Source organism: Zootermopsis nevadensis, unplaced genomic scaffold (genome assembly GCF_977971745.1).
Source record: "Zootermopsis nevadensis isolate Lab colony 2312 unplaced genomic scaffold, Znev_1.0 Znev_ptg000030l, whole genome shotgun sequence".
In the NCBI taxonomy this organism is placed as follows: Eukaryota; Metazoa; Arthropoda; class Insecta; order Blattodea; family Termopsidae; genus Zootermopsis; species Zootermopsis nevadensis.
Genome location: NW_028259162.1, coordinates 19,335,705 through 19,352,006, shown reverse-complemented (window position 1 = coordinate 19,352,006; position 16,302 = coordinate 19,335,705). Strand labels below are relative to the sequence as shown.

General features: G+C 39.5%; 2 protein-coding genes across 7 annotated transcripts; one reads left to right on the top strand and one right to left on the bottom strand.

Annotated features, from left to right (window-relative positions):
* Window positions 1–118: 118 nt before the first annotated feature.
* On the top strand, window positions 119–1,425 carry LOC110832487 (protein N-lysine methyltransferase METTL21D). Of its 3 annotated transcripts, none has more exons than XM_022069549.2 (3): window positions 119–312; window positions 598–787; window positions 1,130–1,425. In XM_022069549.2, exons 2-3 carry the CDS (start codon window positions 611–613, stop codon window positions 1,376–1,378), a joined length of 426 nt encoding a protein of 141 aa, XP_021925241.1. In that variant the 5' UTR covers window positions 119–312; window positions 598–610; the 3' UTR covers window positions 1,379–1,425. The 3 variants fall into 3 exon arrangements, with proteins under 3 accessions (XP_021925241.1, XP_021925239.1, XP_021925240.1); XM_022069547.2 differs by having other exon boundaries at window positions 119–499; XM_022069548.2 differs by lacking the exon at window positions 119–312 and adding an exon at window positions 356–512.
* A 787-nt stretch (window positions 1,426–2,212) lies between these two features.
* LOC110832485 (uncharacterized) lies at window positions 2,213–15,460 on the bottom strand. Of its 4 annotated transcripts, XM_022069541.2 has the most exons (7): window positions 15,338–15,356; window positions 7,948–7,989; window positions 6,861–7,018; window positions 5,707–6,345; window positions 5,504–5,628; window positions 3,361–3,500; window positions 2,213–2,964 (listed from the first exon to the last, which is right to left on the bottom strand). In XM_022069541.2, the coding sequence occupies exons 1-7, from the start codon at window positions 15,339–15,341 to the stop codon at window positions 2,804–2,806; spliced, it is 1,269 nt and encodes a 422-aa protein (XP_021925233.2). In that variant the 5' UTR covers window positions 15,342–15,356; the 3' UTR covers window positions 2,213–2,803. The 4 variants fall into 4 exon arrangements, with proteins under 4 accessions (XP_021925233.2, XP_021925236.2, XP_021925235.2 ...); XM_022069544.2 differs by lacking the exon at window positions 7,948–7,989 and having other exon boundaries at window positions 15,338–15,460; XM_022069543.2 differs by lacking the exons at window positions 7,948–7,989; window positions 15,338–15,356 and adding an exon at window positions 10,671–10,692.
* Window positions 15,461–16,302: the final 842 nt, after the last annotated feature.

The following is a 16,302-nucleotide window of genomic DNA, read 5'->3' as shown; positions in this document are numbered from 1 at the left end:
CGTGGGTCATACAAAATGCGCAGACGATCCAGGGTTTTGGCGACATCTGTCACAAATAATAGGAATGACTTGTGGGCTGTAATTTTACATTTGAATTCTGATCTCTCCAAAGATGTCGTTAATGCGGTATCCATGGCTCTGTTTTTCCTACTGAATTTAGACTCGTCGGGTACATGTGTTGATCGTATTAGCCGTAGATATTGTAGCCATGTGATGAAAGGTGTTTAATATAGTTTTAAGCAATTTGAGGTTAGAGAGCGAATAAAATGGAAGAAGGATTTTTTACAAGAAAACTGGAAATAGGCAGCTGTGGTAAATCCTTAACATTATTCCAGAAAGAAGTAGGGGATGTTAGTTGTGTTGTATGGGATGCAGCATTAGTATTGGCGAAATATTTGGAAGTCAGATGTGGAAAAACGCAAAATTGGCTTAGAGGTCAGTCAGTTGTAGAACTTGGTGCTGGGTTGGGATGCGTGGGCTTAACAGCAGCATGCTTTGGGTAAGAAAATTGGGTGAGTATAACCATAATTTCTGTTGTTATATGTATATTTTCTGTGGTTTCACGAAATTTGTACTGGCATTTTATTTTCATGACAGTGCGAATGTAACGATGACAGATCTACCTGAAGTTATGCCACTTCTTCAGAAAAATGTTGATGCAAATCAAGCCGTATGGAGGTCTTGCGGAGGCAAAGTTTCCACTCAAGTTCTTCAGTGGGGCTCAGAAATTCAGGATTGGAAGACGCCAGATGTATTAGTCCTGGCCGATTGTGTGTACTATATGGAGGTATAGATGTGTACCACTAAAATTGTAGCATGCAAATATACTTTTTATTTAAAATACTAAATTTGTCGGTGTACTGACTAAAGCACTGCATTCCTACTGGACCTATATCTGATTTTTGTTTGATGGCATTTTAGTAGAGTTTCTTAGTATGTTGATATCAGACTATTTGCATGAATCCTGCATTTTACAGGCTTGTACTTATCTCATCCCCCAAATCAGAATCCTTTATCTTCAGTGAAGACTTGACAAAACAAGACAGTTCACTATAGGGAAATGTGATTTATTCTGTATTCTATTTAATTTTTCATGTTGAACACAAACGTTTATGTTCTTAATTTTCAGTCCGTGGAGCCATTAGTGAACACACTGTGTTGTTTGACAGATGATAACACTGAAGTCATTATTAGTCAGGAGGAGCGAGATACAGAGAAACAACGAATTGTATGGAAGGTTTTCAGGGACATGCTACAGAGTCATTTTGAAGTGATGAATGTTTTAGAAAAGGAACTACACCCAGACTTCTGCAGTGTGGATATTGTTGTTCTCCGAGCAGTGAAGAGACCTCATTTTAACAAGGTTCATCTTATATAGTTGTGCTGTATGCTAAGTGTACAATCAATAAAGGTAAATTAACATCATGTTATATTCATATATATTCTTTGACTTGAATCAGAACAAATCAACCTTTGTCTTAGAATAGGATGTCCGCTGTACAATGTGCTTATGTTGTTTCTCGGCATTACAACCCTGTTGTGGGTCTTCGCCGCCTCCTTTTAGGAGGTTTCCTAGTCTTTGAAGTGTGCATTTGTGAGTGGTGAGTGACCAGCCCACTGACTCAGCACAATTTCTACTCAATCCTGATTTGACTGCCAGAGCCATCTAGCAGTGAATCAGGAGAGACTTGGGTGAGAAATGGCTGCTGAATTGTACAATGTGCTTATGGTTGGTCAAATGGGACAATACTTTTGTTTCATTATATTAGGTGGCAGCATTATTCAAGCAGAAGTATGATTGAAGATGGCTGTCGTCCGGGTTGTTGCACCGTGTAGTCTGGTAGAAGTTTACCGACGTTTCAGAGGTCCTTGCTGCTTCCATCATCAGGGCAATCACCCTGATGACAGAGGCACCACCTATCCTGGGCCTGTTTTTGAATCCAAGTGCAAGCCAATAGGAGGCTAGTGGGCATTATCACGTGCAAACTTTGCTTGGCCTTGTCTCCAGATTGGTGGATCTGTAAATTGCTCCAGTAAGTTCTGAGGTGAAACCTTATCTCTGTGGCCTGCTTTATCTTGTAGTCCATGTATCCTGTTACCTTGTTCATGATGGAGATGCGATTGGAACTTACATGCCTTGATTCAAATCTATGCTCCACCTGCTGAGCCCAGCCCAACAGGGGACCCATATGTCTTTATTTAAACATAACCATCCTGGCAAAGTATGTTTTATTTCTTCTAATTATGAGAGGATTATCAGCCTGAATCAAACACTAAACCAGAACATGATTTCTGTATGTGTTCAGCACAGAACCCAAACATGTTAAAAAATTATAGAATTTATGAACTTCATAATGCAGTATCACATTGACACAATTTTTTTACTAATTAAATCATCTCGTATTGCCACTTAAAATTACACAGTATAAGTAAATATTGCTGCTGAATTCCTATTCTGTACCACCTATGGACAATTGGGTACTTGTGGGTTATCGGGACACATCGCTTTAAAAATAGTTATTATATTTTATTTCAATAAATGACAACTAACCTAACCTAACCTATTTTTAAATCGATGTGTCCCTATAACCCACAAGTACCGACAATTGTTGCTTACTCTTTATTGCAGCTTTTTTTCTCTTCAGTATGACAAGCAGAAACAACAGCAATACAGCATTCAAATTAGAACTGAATCCATTACTGCATGTTTGTGATTACAGCGGTACAATACAAGGCACACAGACACCTGTCATAAAGTAATTACAAGGCTTCACTTAGATGCACAAATGTACACATTTGTTTGTCAGGCACCTATTTTAACAAATACTTTAGGTCTGGAAAACACTTTAATGCCTTCTTCGATTTTGTTCAGTTGTTTCTCAAGTTCAATCTTTCTGTTGCGTATTCTCAGTGTGTCCATCCTTACAGGCATCATATTCAGCTCCTGAATCAAATCTGTATAACCTGAAACAAGACAAAACACCATACTCTACTCACTATTATTTATTTCTTATTCCTTAATTTTGGGGCAGGGAGGTGAGGAATGTGTGAGAACACTTGAAAGAAACAGAATACAAGTTTAGACTGCATTTGCAATCTTCTTCTTCTACAGTTCCACATACCCTCCACAAAAGCATTTACCAACACACTCCAAACTCTAAAAAGTTATTTTGTATTCTGGTTTTCAAAAATTCTTTGAGTCTTGAATGATTTTGTATCAAAAACGTTATTTAGGAAATACCTAAGGCTTCTGTAAGAAGTTTAATTTATTTCTTCATTATCTGTTATTGCTGAAAGATTTTCTTCTTTAAATACCCCAATTAATGCCTCTCTGTGTAACTTTTGTTTTAGCTTCCTTACTTTTTCTGAGCATTATGAGAGTTTCCTTCCTCTCAGAGTCAGGCAGGGGAACATGTCCCAGTGGACAGGCAGGGTCAGGGGCATCTAGCACACTTTGCTCTGCCTTCTTCTGCCACTCCTTACGACGTTCTTGTAGATACCTGCAAGCAAACAGCAGCAGCTTCATGGAGCAGTTTGAAAATGGCTCTAAAGGGGGCAACCCACAAGCCCCTCTGCTGGTTTCAGTACATGGAAGACATTTGTCATTTGGCCACATGGTCCTTGCAAGCTGTCATAAGATACGTGACCTTGAACAATATCCATGGGAACATTCAGTTGACTATGGAGATAAAAGGATGGTCACCTATCTTCCATTCGTTGATATTGACATCCACCATAAATCTGATGGGTCACTGGGCCAAAACCCCTACCACAACTCCAACTCTCACTGCCATCCTTCCAAAAACCTGTACTTTCCCCACTGGTGCACATGGCCGAATCCTTTTGTGACCTTGAGAGCCTGCATAATGAACTGGGGTTTCTCAGGCAGGACGGCTATCAGCAGGCTACTGTCCAGGCACAACAAATTGGTTGGCCTACCCCCCAAAATCCCCAGTTTCTTTTGGCCTATGAAGTACTGACTAGGACTCAAGTCTCCCGAAGAGTACAGCGTGCAGTCAAGTCTACATAAGTCAAATTGGGCATTCCACTGGGACCAGGGTCAAGGATTTGATGTCGGCTCTTCCTATCATTGCGACAGGTCTGACTAAGACAGGCACCCTGGTTCTCCAGGTTGGGGGTTGGTCGCAAGGCTAATAACCTTGCACCGTAAAAAGGAAGATGTTTCGAAACCTCAATCCAAGCCTCGGACAGACGGACCTAACAGAGGACCGAATGGAAGAGGAGAATTGAGGAGGCCATGGACCGAATACGGACCGGAGAGCCATAGAAGAAGAATAATGTACATTGCCTTCCCAGTTAAGATTAAGATTACTGTCATTAACTGTGGACAACATGAAAAATGTCAAATTCAGATATACACTATATATACCACATACAAGACTTTGACTTAATCTCCATATGCCAAATTGTGACATCACTAGATGCCACGAAACAGTGTAATACATAGAAAACAAGTTAATTAGTAATCTCACATCTACCATTAAAACAGGACATCTTGCACAGAATACCTAAACCAAGGCAACCAAAGGTTAGTAAAAAAAATGACAAACTGAAAGCAATTACTGACAAATTATGTATAAACCTGTTTCTGCACATTCCTCCCTCCTTCATGCTGTCATTTTGCATAAATCCCAGTACTTTCAGAAAGCTAATTAACATAATTCTTTGACAATTATGCAACTTACATCAATAGTTAGGAATCCTATGGCTGTCTAGCATTTATTTTTAATCTACTTTCATTTCTACAAGGACCTGAAGTGCTGTATAATTACAGACCTTAAAAAATATGCTACACATGTTTAGATATGGAACAATTTCAGAATGTGTAGGATGTTGCACAAGAATGTAGTGAAAATGCCATTCACCCTACCTTTAACCATCCTACGCTGTGGCAGTGTAACCAAAAGTAGGATTTATCTATTGTTAGATTAGCTTAAGTATTGTTTTCTCACAAATATCTTTCACTGCAATGAAAAGCAACACTCCAGCTCCTCTATCTGTGACCTTTCATCATGAATCTACATTTGAACTTAACCTAAAATGCTTCAGGATTTTATAATTCTGAAACCAGAGAGTGTAATGAAGCAAGATAAATGTTTCACACAACATTTATTGATGCCTTTATAGCACGTTGCCATACAAACTGTAAGTCTCAATCTAAATAATTCAACATTCCAACAAATTTTGTACAGTTATGACATTTTTATTTTGTGTTTTCTTGAATAAATGGCCTAATAAACTGATTTTTTAGTTTTTAAAGCTCTTCCACCATACAAAGACATGAACCTACAATGAATGGCACCTCAGAAGTTCACAAATTCCCATGATAATATTGCTGATTTTCAGGAGTTGAATATTAAGAAAGAAGTCTCCAAAGACATGCTGTTCATAGGGTTTCAGGAGACACACAATATCTGAAACTGAAATGAATGACAGATTGATAGGGTTTGCAGAATTCAAACTTAGGTAGAAACATGCTTACTTTGGGATGACTCCTCTCTGGTAGCTGGAAGGGGCTTTCAAAAGACTGCTCACTAACTGAACGGGAGACCTCTGCCTAGTCTTCAAAGACGTCACTTTCGTTTTCTCATAATCAGTTTCAGGACTCTGAAAAAGCATTTATACAACCTTCACAGACTGGTTCACATGCATACATACTCACTCGTAATATGCAAATATATTTACCTCTTCTTGAGGTTTATCAGTGTTCTGCTTGAGCTCAGACAGTGATAATTTCTGGATATCTGGATCACTGGTCTCATTAGATGTCAGCATATCACTAGCTGCACTGTCTGTCCTGTTCACAAGACTTGGCACCTTGTCTACCTGCAACCTATTTTCTGAATGCCTTAACTTAGTACCAGGTAACTGTCTAGTTGATGGGTACTTAATCACTCCCTCACTGTACAGTCCGTCGAAGTTCTTGGGATCAATAGTCTGGCATCCCATGCTCCTGGTGGCACTGGACACAGCGGGTTCTCTTTCACTGTTTACTGATGAGATCTGAGATATGTCCAAAGATAATTCTGTGGAGGAGGTAGCATCTTTTGTATTCTCAAATACCAAGTTCATATTTTTTTGACAGTTGAGCTCTGCCTTGTCACCCTTTGTAATCACATTGTTATCTTTGTTCCTCTTTGGTCCATTTCCTTTTGATGTAGAGCCTTTTGTTCTCATATGTCCCTTCTGGGTTACGCCAGCCTGTGTCATATGTCCAACTGAACTTGAGTGACTGCCTTCCAATAATTTGGATGGCGATTCTAACACTTTCGAAATTCGTATTGAGGCTTCTTTGGTATTCTCACGGCTCTTTGACTGGGAACCCTACAAGTTAAAATCTATTACAGTTTGGTTTGGAATCCCCATTACACGTTTAATATAGCAGCCTTTATTAGTGACTATGTGAAAGGAAGAATCTTAGTGAAAAATCTATAATCTTTGATTTCATCTATTTCATTATGAATAACTATCCATTACCTGATACAAAGGATCAATACTAATCAAAAAACCAATAACCTTCATACAGTGGTTAAGACTGTGTCCATGTCATCATACATGTCTCAGTACCATCAGACCAGCTTCAGTGGTAACTTTAAGATTAAACAAAAATGAGTCGATAACACCATAAAACACTATCATTACTTAATCTTTTTGCCACTGTAGTTCTTGAGCACCATACTGATGTTATGGTGAGAAGTCTTTTGCTCATAGCCGACAGCCTTTGGTTACTACAATTTACTATACACATATGATGTGTTTTAACATACAATCAAAGTTCAATCATACTTATCGTATGACAGTCCAATTGAAATTATTAGTTTTAATATGATACTACTTACATTAACATAAGGAGGTATTATTGCTGGCACATTTCCAAATTTTGTTGCTCTAGACATCCCACCAACAGAGTCAATTTCTTTTCTGTTTTGCCAGTTACTTTCCATTTTTCGCAACTGCCTCACATTTTCCTTTATGAAATTCCTCCCACCTCTGGGCTCTGAAATTAATATGTACTACACAATTTTAAAAAGAAACATGAATACTGAAAAACGAGAGAACGTATTTATCATCCGAAATCTTGCTTGAATTCCAAAAAAGCTCCCTGTAAAGTACTCATATTTATAATACTGGGCGCTCCCCAAACCAGGCCAAAAAATTATTTATTATATTAACTAAAACACAAACTTACTTGGATTCCCAAAAACTCCCTTCAAAGAACTCATCCTTATACAAAGTACTCTCTGAAGCCAACGGAAAAATAATGTGTGTATTCAGTCACAAAACACATAATTTATTAAATGAAAGGTTCGCAATTCTAAGAGTGTGCTACAGAACACCGTATTCCTGTTTACAGTCATTACAATAACAACTGTATGTCGTATGCTAGTAACGAGGCTGGCATTCAGACCTTTCCATCATTTCGTTTGAGTCAAAAGCCTACACCAGTAAACTTATGTACGAAAGCTGACGATCGCATACCGGTACCTTGGGCGCTTTCAGATTTTTCAAAATTCTACACAGTACATGCCAACATATGAAATACTATGTGCTGCCCTCTGAAAACAGAATGATGAAGTGAGTGGAATGGCCACATTTTTCAAAACTAAACTTCTCAATAGTATGATTCATAATTTTATGATTAATATTTATAAGATATTCTATAAAAAAAAGGACATACAAGAAACACCTTTAAAAGAATGTTATCCTTATTCCATTTTCTTGGATCTTTGAAAATGACTAATAGTAGCATGAAATAATTTATAGACTATGGTATACAATAGACTGGTACAGGATGGGATGAAATAGAGCAGCATAGAACAAAATGCCTACCATGGGAGCTGGAATTTCATGGTCTGCTTTTCTGCTGTAGTTTAACTTACTTTACTCAAAATCAGTGCAGACTACATATGTGTTCCTTTAAGTTACCTTTGTATTCAATCAGTGGCAGTAGGAGTTTACCCAGAACAACTGAAATATTCAAAAGTTAAACATGTATATAAAAAAGTTGAAAAATTTATGCATGTGTAATTAGAGACCAATTCCATTACTAACAGAATTCTCTCTAATATATTTTAAAAAGTTATGTTTTGAGAGTAAATTACTTCTAAAATTCAAACTATGTCCTTGCAAGCGAACAATTTGAATTTGAGAAAAGTCCCTCAACTGATACAGCCATTTCCCACGTTACAGATGCTTGTCAGTGGTTTAAACTGTACCTTCATGTCAGCAGGCAACAAACAGAAATAAAATCACAAGATTCAAATTACAGCACTTATTCAAATCAGGACATTATTAAACGTGGAGTTCCTCAAGGTTCAATAATTGGTCCTCTCCTTTTCCCCATATACGTCAGTGATTTACAACCAGCCATTACCTCTCAGTGTAAACTCATACTTTTTTGCATATATATTAATATTATGATTTCATATCCATAAATTCACTGTTTCCAAATCTGCATGAATGATGACTTTGAGTAAAGAAAAAAAACATATTCAATTTTGACTAAACAAATATCACGAAATTTTGTACTACCATCATACATTGTGTTAATCTAGGTAAAGGGTATGAGAATAAAACAATTGAAGAAGTAGAAACAACTAAATTTCGTGGCCTACAAATTTACAATAACTTAAATTTAAAAACACATTTTCTGTATATTATCCCAAAACTAAACTGAGCTAAACTATTTTAAGCTGCCAACCCTCAGTGAAGAGACACCAGCTGTGACAACTTCGGGCTTGCTTCAAATCGAGCCATCTAGTTTTTATCCAGTCAGTACATGTCTTTTCGAGACCTATCTTTGTCCAGCACCTATCCCGTAGAACGTAATTTTGTTACATATTATAAAGTATTGTTTTACTTAGCATTCTACTGTCACGAAAATTTCTACGGCATTTCATCATTGAAGAACGTTATAGAAATGTATCGTATATTCTATAAACATATCTGTTCAACACTGCATTTCATTTTGTAAACTATTATCTTTCACAACCCTGCGAAGTGTATTTGTAGCTCTATCGATGTGCCAGCAAGCATCGGGCTTCTACTCGGAGCTTTGACAGCAAGCAGTTGGCCGACGTGGGCGAACAAGTTTCCAGCCGGCCGGTCTACACTCGAATTGGATTCCGTATATCATCCAATAAAGCCCAAAATCCCGCAGCAGTGAATGATCATACCATAATATACATTCATAAATATTATCGCATTATGCCCAAAATTCCTTAAGAACAAATGATTTGAGTAATGCGTTACCCATATCACATGCGGTTCTAAAAGCGGATTCGTGGTAACAACTTATGCAACAGAACATTCTGACATCTAGCGTTTCCACTGAGAACGATAGGTTTCTGTTAACATTCTGACATCTAGCGTTTCTACTGAGAACGATAGATTTCTGTTAGCTGAGCTAAAAATGCAGGCCGGTGGGATGAGTTCAGACACGAATCATGATATTCTGGAGGATAGTGAAAGTTCATCTAATAAGAAATAGCAAAAAAGAAAAGTCAGTATCATTTGCCTAACAATGTAGATTTTACAACTGAAGCGGACCCCAAAAGAAACACGTTGTTGCATGGTTATTAGCACGGACGCATAGAAAGCGGCTTTGCGGTCGGCAGTGCGTTTTGCAGTAGACCGATCGGCCTTGTTCTAAATTGAGATGCACAACAAACTCCGACATCAGATAAATTTAGAAGCAACATTTTGCACACTTCCTGGCCTGCTACAAGGACACGCGAAATCTGGAGGGCTCTATGGTCCCTGTCAGCCCAGATTCTCTGGCAACGAAGTCTAACAATAATGCTGAAGAAATCCAGTCATGTTGGTTTCAAGAGCACAACGCGCTCTTTGGTCAGTGGTCTTGAAACGGCTGGAAACGTGTAATGTTTGGAGAACACTCGAGTATCTTCTTCATGTCACATCACGGACGATGACGTCACATGACAACTAATTTAATAACAAAGGCAACAATGATATCTGAGGGAATTTCTGCAACAATGTCATTGTTGTAACAGTGCAATAGTTTCGAATAAATCAAAAGTAAAACTATATCGTGGGTGCTTCTGGTGAGAGGCTCCTACTAATACTCAATCTCGGCACTAGATAGGGTTCAGTGAGTGGTCAGCGTCACGCTCCGGCCGTTCTTTACCCCTTGTACCCATTGGACAGGAGACTGATTAGGCCTCGGAGCCGGTCTGGACGCAGAGGCCAGAAAATGAATCCTTTGCCTCTGTCAGGGATCGAACCCCGAGTTGGTCTACTGCTCTCGATGGTTTCACGTATTCACAACAATAATTGGGGTTCACTTTGTTGTATCAATGTGCTTTAATAATGACCTTAGCTCACCTTGTTGCGACGTGTTCCAACAATGACCCCGATTTACAGTGTATCAACAATGTGCTCAAAATGACCTTTAACCATGCGGGTTACTTAGTTCGTAGGAATACCGCCATTTTCAATGTTGGTATCAATGCCTTTTTTTATGTTTGTCGATAAGTTTAATTCTTTCGGTGAGAAGCCACTTATGCCTCTTTCGCTCGCATGAGAACGACACAGTGAACGTGTTTATTAATGCATGGCACAAGCAGAGAAGAAAGGAACAAATGAAGTCCGCAATTGTGTGTCCACATTCTCGAGTTGTTTCTACCCACCTCTCATTCTCACACTAATCTTTATGTTATCCTCCCATCTTGCCTCCACCAGCTACACGTGTAGCTATTGCGTCTGTCCTGATTTAACTGTCTTAATACAGTTCGTACTTTTGCAAATGCTGACGCTGACTCGAGAGGATTCCCTTGAAGTCGACAGAGCCGTGCGTGTTTGTTCGCCAAGTCCGTTCCATCGCTACGTTATCTAGAAAACAGACTGTATATCTCGCTTAATCTACAATGTTTTCTAAAGATGATAACGCTAACAATAACAACCACTGCCTAACATCCGAATGTCATGAGTCAATGCTTGATATACAGTTTTTGTTATTAATCCTCGTTAACTACAGAAACTTATCAACCAGTGATGACGTCACAGACAGCGATTGCACAAACAATATTCCGGGGAAGCGTTTGGTTTCAGGAAAGTGGATGTCTGGCTAACAGCGGTCTGTAAGTTAACATGTATTAATTTTCGCTTTCAATATGTGCATTGGGGTTGTTTTACTGAAAACTCAGAAATGGACACAGTATTTTCCGCGACTCCTTCCTGAACCCCTCATCGAATTTCGACTAAACTTTAAGAAACATTTTTTTTGAAAATACCTAGTCTTTAGAAGGAAAATACAACTACCTCTCTAGAGAACAGATTCTTTTCATGGGAAGCTGAGAGTGGCTTAGCTAGTCAATAAATTCTTCGTGTTCACAAGAGCCCGCCTCTGAGCACTGTCGTGATCTACATTAATGTATAGTACATTCTTCCACACCATTTTTATATCCATTTTAATATCATCCTCACATGAACGCCGAGATTTCCCAATTCTTACTATGCAACCTCCCTCATCCACCTGTTACTTCATCTCTCTTCGATCCGAATATTCTGCCCAGTACCCTGCTTTTTAACACGCCACCAATATGTGATTAGTTTTCAACAGCAGATTTATGTCTGTGACGAACATCGAGGAAAATGAGAAAGTCAAGAAGACGCGTCTGGAATAACCGCGTACACCAGATTGCAGGTACGAGGAACTATCAAATCAGTCGTTCACTCTTGGACTGTTTAAAGCACAGATAATGCTCCTGGAGTTGTGTGGAGCAGAGGAACTCTGAAGTAGCAACGGGCGTCACAGATAATACCTATATCCGGTCAGTGAACTAGTCGCACTAATCACTAATTGGCAGTTCTGCTGAGAAAGCCGCAAGGCTGATGTAAACTAATGCATACGAGCAGCTTGAATGTCAAAATAAATAGGGCATTGACTTGTTTGCATTTGATACCAACAATGGCTGCAAAACCAAGCCATCAACTGATTAAACACAGCTGCATCACAACAATTAGTACAGTTAATGGATTTTACCACACGGGCATGCTTCGTATTTAGATTTATAGCTTGTTTATTGAATGTTACTGTACAGACTGCAGAGGTTATAGAATGGGACGAGACGTGAATATGACCACTGGTGATATGGTGAGAGAGCTTTGGAAGGAAACGGTCAAGCCGCAGTTCAAGATATCGTGGTTGGATACAAACCAGGTACTTCCTGAGTGCTTACAAGTGACCACGGAATTGCATCTGCGACCTAGCGCCTGGTTGTTGTATTCGCTGCATAAAACGAGGTTTCGCTTCTCGCAGCTGTAGAAATAAAACAAATGAAATGCACAAGAGAGTGAGAGCGAGTATCGGTGTCAATTCGTCCACTGCAGAACATCAGCGAACACAGGACACAGACGGCCAGAGCGGCTCTGGCAACTGTGTATCACCCCCAATCCTTGCTCGCAGAGTCAAACACTTCTCCGGTGACATTAATGATTATCTCTTGGCCCCTAGAGGTCTGCACGGGTCAACATTTTAGAACATCTGGCCCGACACAGCGCGAGACCGAACTTTATCTTCAAATATCTTACCCGTACCCGATCTGTTTACAATCTGCCCAGACTATGGTATCATAAGTACATGTTATTTTAGTGCACGCATGTTAGTAGCCCTGGAATTATTTTTTTAACAAAGATCTGGCAACGTCTGGTGTTATTTTAGAATTTGAGGAACAGTAGCCTACAAACACATTGGATTTTAAGTTCGTGAAGTGTTATTTGAAAGTATTACTGGTAAGGAGGAACTATGAAAGTTCCCGAGAAAATGAAGTCGGTGGGATTTGTTACCGGAGACCGACTCAGTGTGTGATGTGACCTGAGGAGCTGATAGTGGGTTAGATGGTCAAGGAAATGTGATTCAATGGAATCGGAAGGTTCATTACCGTGTCCACAAGAATCCGACACTGGCTTGAGGCCAGATGAATTCATTTTACACATTCAAACTGTGTTTGTTCAAGATCTAATTAGTTTTGTCCCACTGTCGATTTACAGAACTTCCAAATGTTTTTTTTTATCAAGCTTTCCGACTACAAGTCTGTGGATTTCTCATCTCATCCACCTACAGCTTTGACCGAAACACCTTTTGCACGACTGTGTTCTGCAGTTACGACTGCACCAGGGTTGAGAACCTGCAATTGGGTCACCGCCCGCCCCCCTCTGACCTCTAACTATGAGCGTTACGTCATGCCGTCTCATGCTCTCTTGTGACAACGAATCTCAACACTGCACGTTCGGTACCTTTTAACAGCCAGGGTGAGCCCCCGAAAAAATCAAATCACGAGCGTAATGTCGAACAGTTTCGAGTGCCATGTTGAAGGTCTTGCTTACAGTTCCGATGAGATAATCTCGTAAACAAATGTCTGAATCTATCGGCCATTTCCGTTTCGTCAAAAACTTCCAAGCATTTCATCGGCTTGATGCACTTGGACTCACCTTAGAACAATGTGCAGCAGCCTTTGTTGTAAGCATGCTGCTTTTTGGATTTTCACAGTATTGGCCTTGTTTTAATCCAACTTACCTCTTGCGTAAATGGATACTTTGTAGATCCATAGAATAGCGGAATTAAGAACCGTTGAAAATGCTCTCCTGTACTACAGCGCACCGACTCAAACACTCGGTAGTTGATTTACAAGAGCTTATGAGTGACGCAGAACGTTTTCGTAGTTCGAAGGAGAGATTCTCAGGTCCCCCAGAGCGTCTAACAATAACCCATATTTAGTTCAAAAGAGATATCAGTATATAAGGATCATTTCTAATCTCTCGTTCATGGCTGTATGTTTGCTGTTTCCTGGGGCTAGCACCAGATGTCTCTAAACGCCTAACGAGAACCGCCGAGCACCAATCTGGCTAACCTTACAGCGACAAGCGACAACCTTTCTTCCAAACATATATCATGCACCAACTGCTGCAAAATAAATCAAATTTCGCAAAATATATGCGTATTCTTGTGTGAATCCATTTTTTGTGCAAAGACATAAACATTCTAACCTAAAATAGTTGTTGTGCACGTGTTTTTCAGTTCCGCCAAATCGCGGAACAAAGTGTTCGATTCAGATGAATCAGGAACATTGTTGAAATGCGGGCAACACGAGACGTTTTCTTGTTTAGAACAGCGGATTCGACAATCACTGCCTCAATTTTTAGAACCACTTCAACAATGGGAACAAGTCATAAAAGCAAAACATACCAATGTAATTAAACATATGACAAGGGCTACACATTAAATAAAGGTTTTCACACAACTATGTTAAAATGTAGTACATACAGTGGGTTAGTCATTACTAAAAATAAACGAAATGTTTAAAAAAGATAACGCTTCATATCTTAATGTCCATTGTGACCATGCACCTGGATTATCGTCACGGAAAAAGTCACGCAACATCGGCAAACCGAGAAGGTACGTATTTCATATTGCATAGAAGTGGCAAAACCTGATATAGTACATGAATTGATCAAAGCTTAAAAAACCTCGCTTTAAGGCATATAAGATTAGCAGACGAACTGCTAATTACGAACCCACTGGTCTTCGCCTATCGCCGTATCATCCTGAATTGGATCCAGCTGAAACGAGTTGGGCTCTTGCCAAGACTTTGAGGCACAAAGAAAAAGGTGACCTTCAGGCCAAGGGAGCAGAAAAAAAAACGTTGTTATGAGATAAAATCGCGTCAACTGGAACAGAAGAGTGGTCGCCTCGGTGCAGGCGTGTAGTCTATATTAAGATAAATATATTGAAACCGACTACATATTGGACGACGCCGGCAGTGGCGAATACGAAAGTAATGGGATTTACCCAATTTACGAAATGCACTGTAGCAACAGCCGACTGTATATTTCATAGCAATTATAATTTCTTTCTTTTACTAGAAGTGTTGTTTATGTAATGTTCAACTACGTGTGTTTAAATATGACTAATTTAACATAAGTTTACGTTTTATTTTTGCCTAATCTTTTCCTGGCAATAATTTTGACTATTTCACAAAGCCACACTGTACGTCTGAAAAGCTTGGTGGACCACAGCATCCAAGTCCCATTCTAACGTTCTAGTATGGGTTTAAACACACCCCACCACGTCAGTGAACTTGTAACAGACTGCACAACATTACATCCCGGAAGTTACTTAAAACTTCTGGTAAACTGAAATGCCACTAGATGGCTTCGAAGCCAAAACAGTTGAATTGTGTTCCAAGCAGGTTTTCGAAACCTCTGTCCTTTCTTTACTCTCGAGTTATTTTATAGCTTGCAGAATAAATTTTTAAAAAAAGGGGGGAAAATACTACAATAATTCCATGGTACTTACCCATGTGTGTGTGGTTGAGACTAGAATCGAACCGCGTGCTCACCGCTGCTTGAACTTTGGGTTGCTATAGCAAGAAGTCTAGGTCACGTGACACTAAATGACAACCGATATCAAGAGCAGAGATTGTGTAATCCGACAACAGAATTTACTGGAAGACAATTGTTTACATGGGAACAATTAAAAAAACACCTTCCGCCCTTTCACTAGTCTTTATTTCTTTTTTCCTTGGGCGAGGCGAAGTAGATAGTGTTTTATTTATCTCGACTGTCTTTTGTTCAGTTTTAAAATGTTGGTACCAACAGCCAATGAATTATCGAATGGGAACGGGCCTCCTTTGCGGCAAGTGGGTGCATTGTATTGTTCTGTAATACTAGGACAGTAGTGTGGTACGTCCCATGACAGCATTTAAATGACACCCAATGGAATAAGCCCGCCCAACCTGTAGCTCGCGGGCAACGGCGCCCGTTTCCTTACTATGAAAGAAAATTTCCCACCAGTTCCATATTCCCAAGTGACCTCTGCATTATTTTTTATACATTTTGAGAAGACAACGTTAAAGTAATGACAGTAGGTTTGAACTGGAAATTTGTGCATCATAGAGCGGATCGGATGCACTGTAATTTCATTCGCTGCTGAAGACGGCAATAAAATCTTTTGGTCTATATTTTCGCATCACCCTGTTTCTATTGCTACCAGGTACAGAAATGCCGAGTAGCTACAAAATTTCCCCCTTCGTGACCCAATAGGATTCAAAGTAGCATTGTTTCTGGATTCGTCATAAAAGATCAGGCAAGTTAATTTTAATTGGGGGTCTTGTGAGTGGCCTGGCTGCGTGTACAATCCTTGATGCAGTTTCGTTTCGAGGTCCATCTCTCTTCTGCGCACCGTACAACGCGCAGATACTTTCACGTGTTTCCTTTTAGACCTCTCTAGAACGACGTAGCGACAACGCTGGCAAATGACAA

Excerpts from the sequence above, each read along its gene's own strand:
- LOC110832487 (XM_022069547.2), top strand. The coding sequence starts at position 267 with ATGGAAGAAGGATTTTTTACAAGAAAACTGGAAATAGGCAGCTGTGGT. Across the intron at positions 500-597 it reads TTAACAGCAGCATGCTTTGG|TGCGAATGTAACGATGACAG; the intron begins GTAAGAAAATTG and ends TTTTCATGACAG. Across the intron at positions 788-1,129 it reads ATTGTGTGTACTATATGGAG|TCCGTGGAGCCATTAGTGAA; the intron begins GTATAGATGTGT and ends CTTAATTTTCAG.
- LOC110832485 (XM_022069541.2), bottom strand. Across the intron at positions 5,629-5,706 it reads CTGATAAACCTCAAGAAGAG|AGTCCTGAAACTGATTATGA; the intron begins GTAAATATATTT and ends ATGCTTTTTCAG. Across the intron at positions 3,501-5,503 it reads CAGAGAGGAGTCATCCCAAA|GTATCTACAAGAACGTCGTA; the intron begins GTAAGCATGTTT and ends GTTTGCTTGCAG.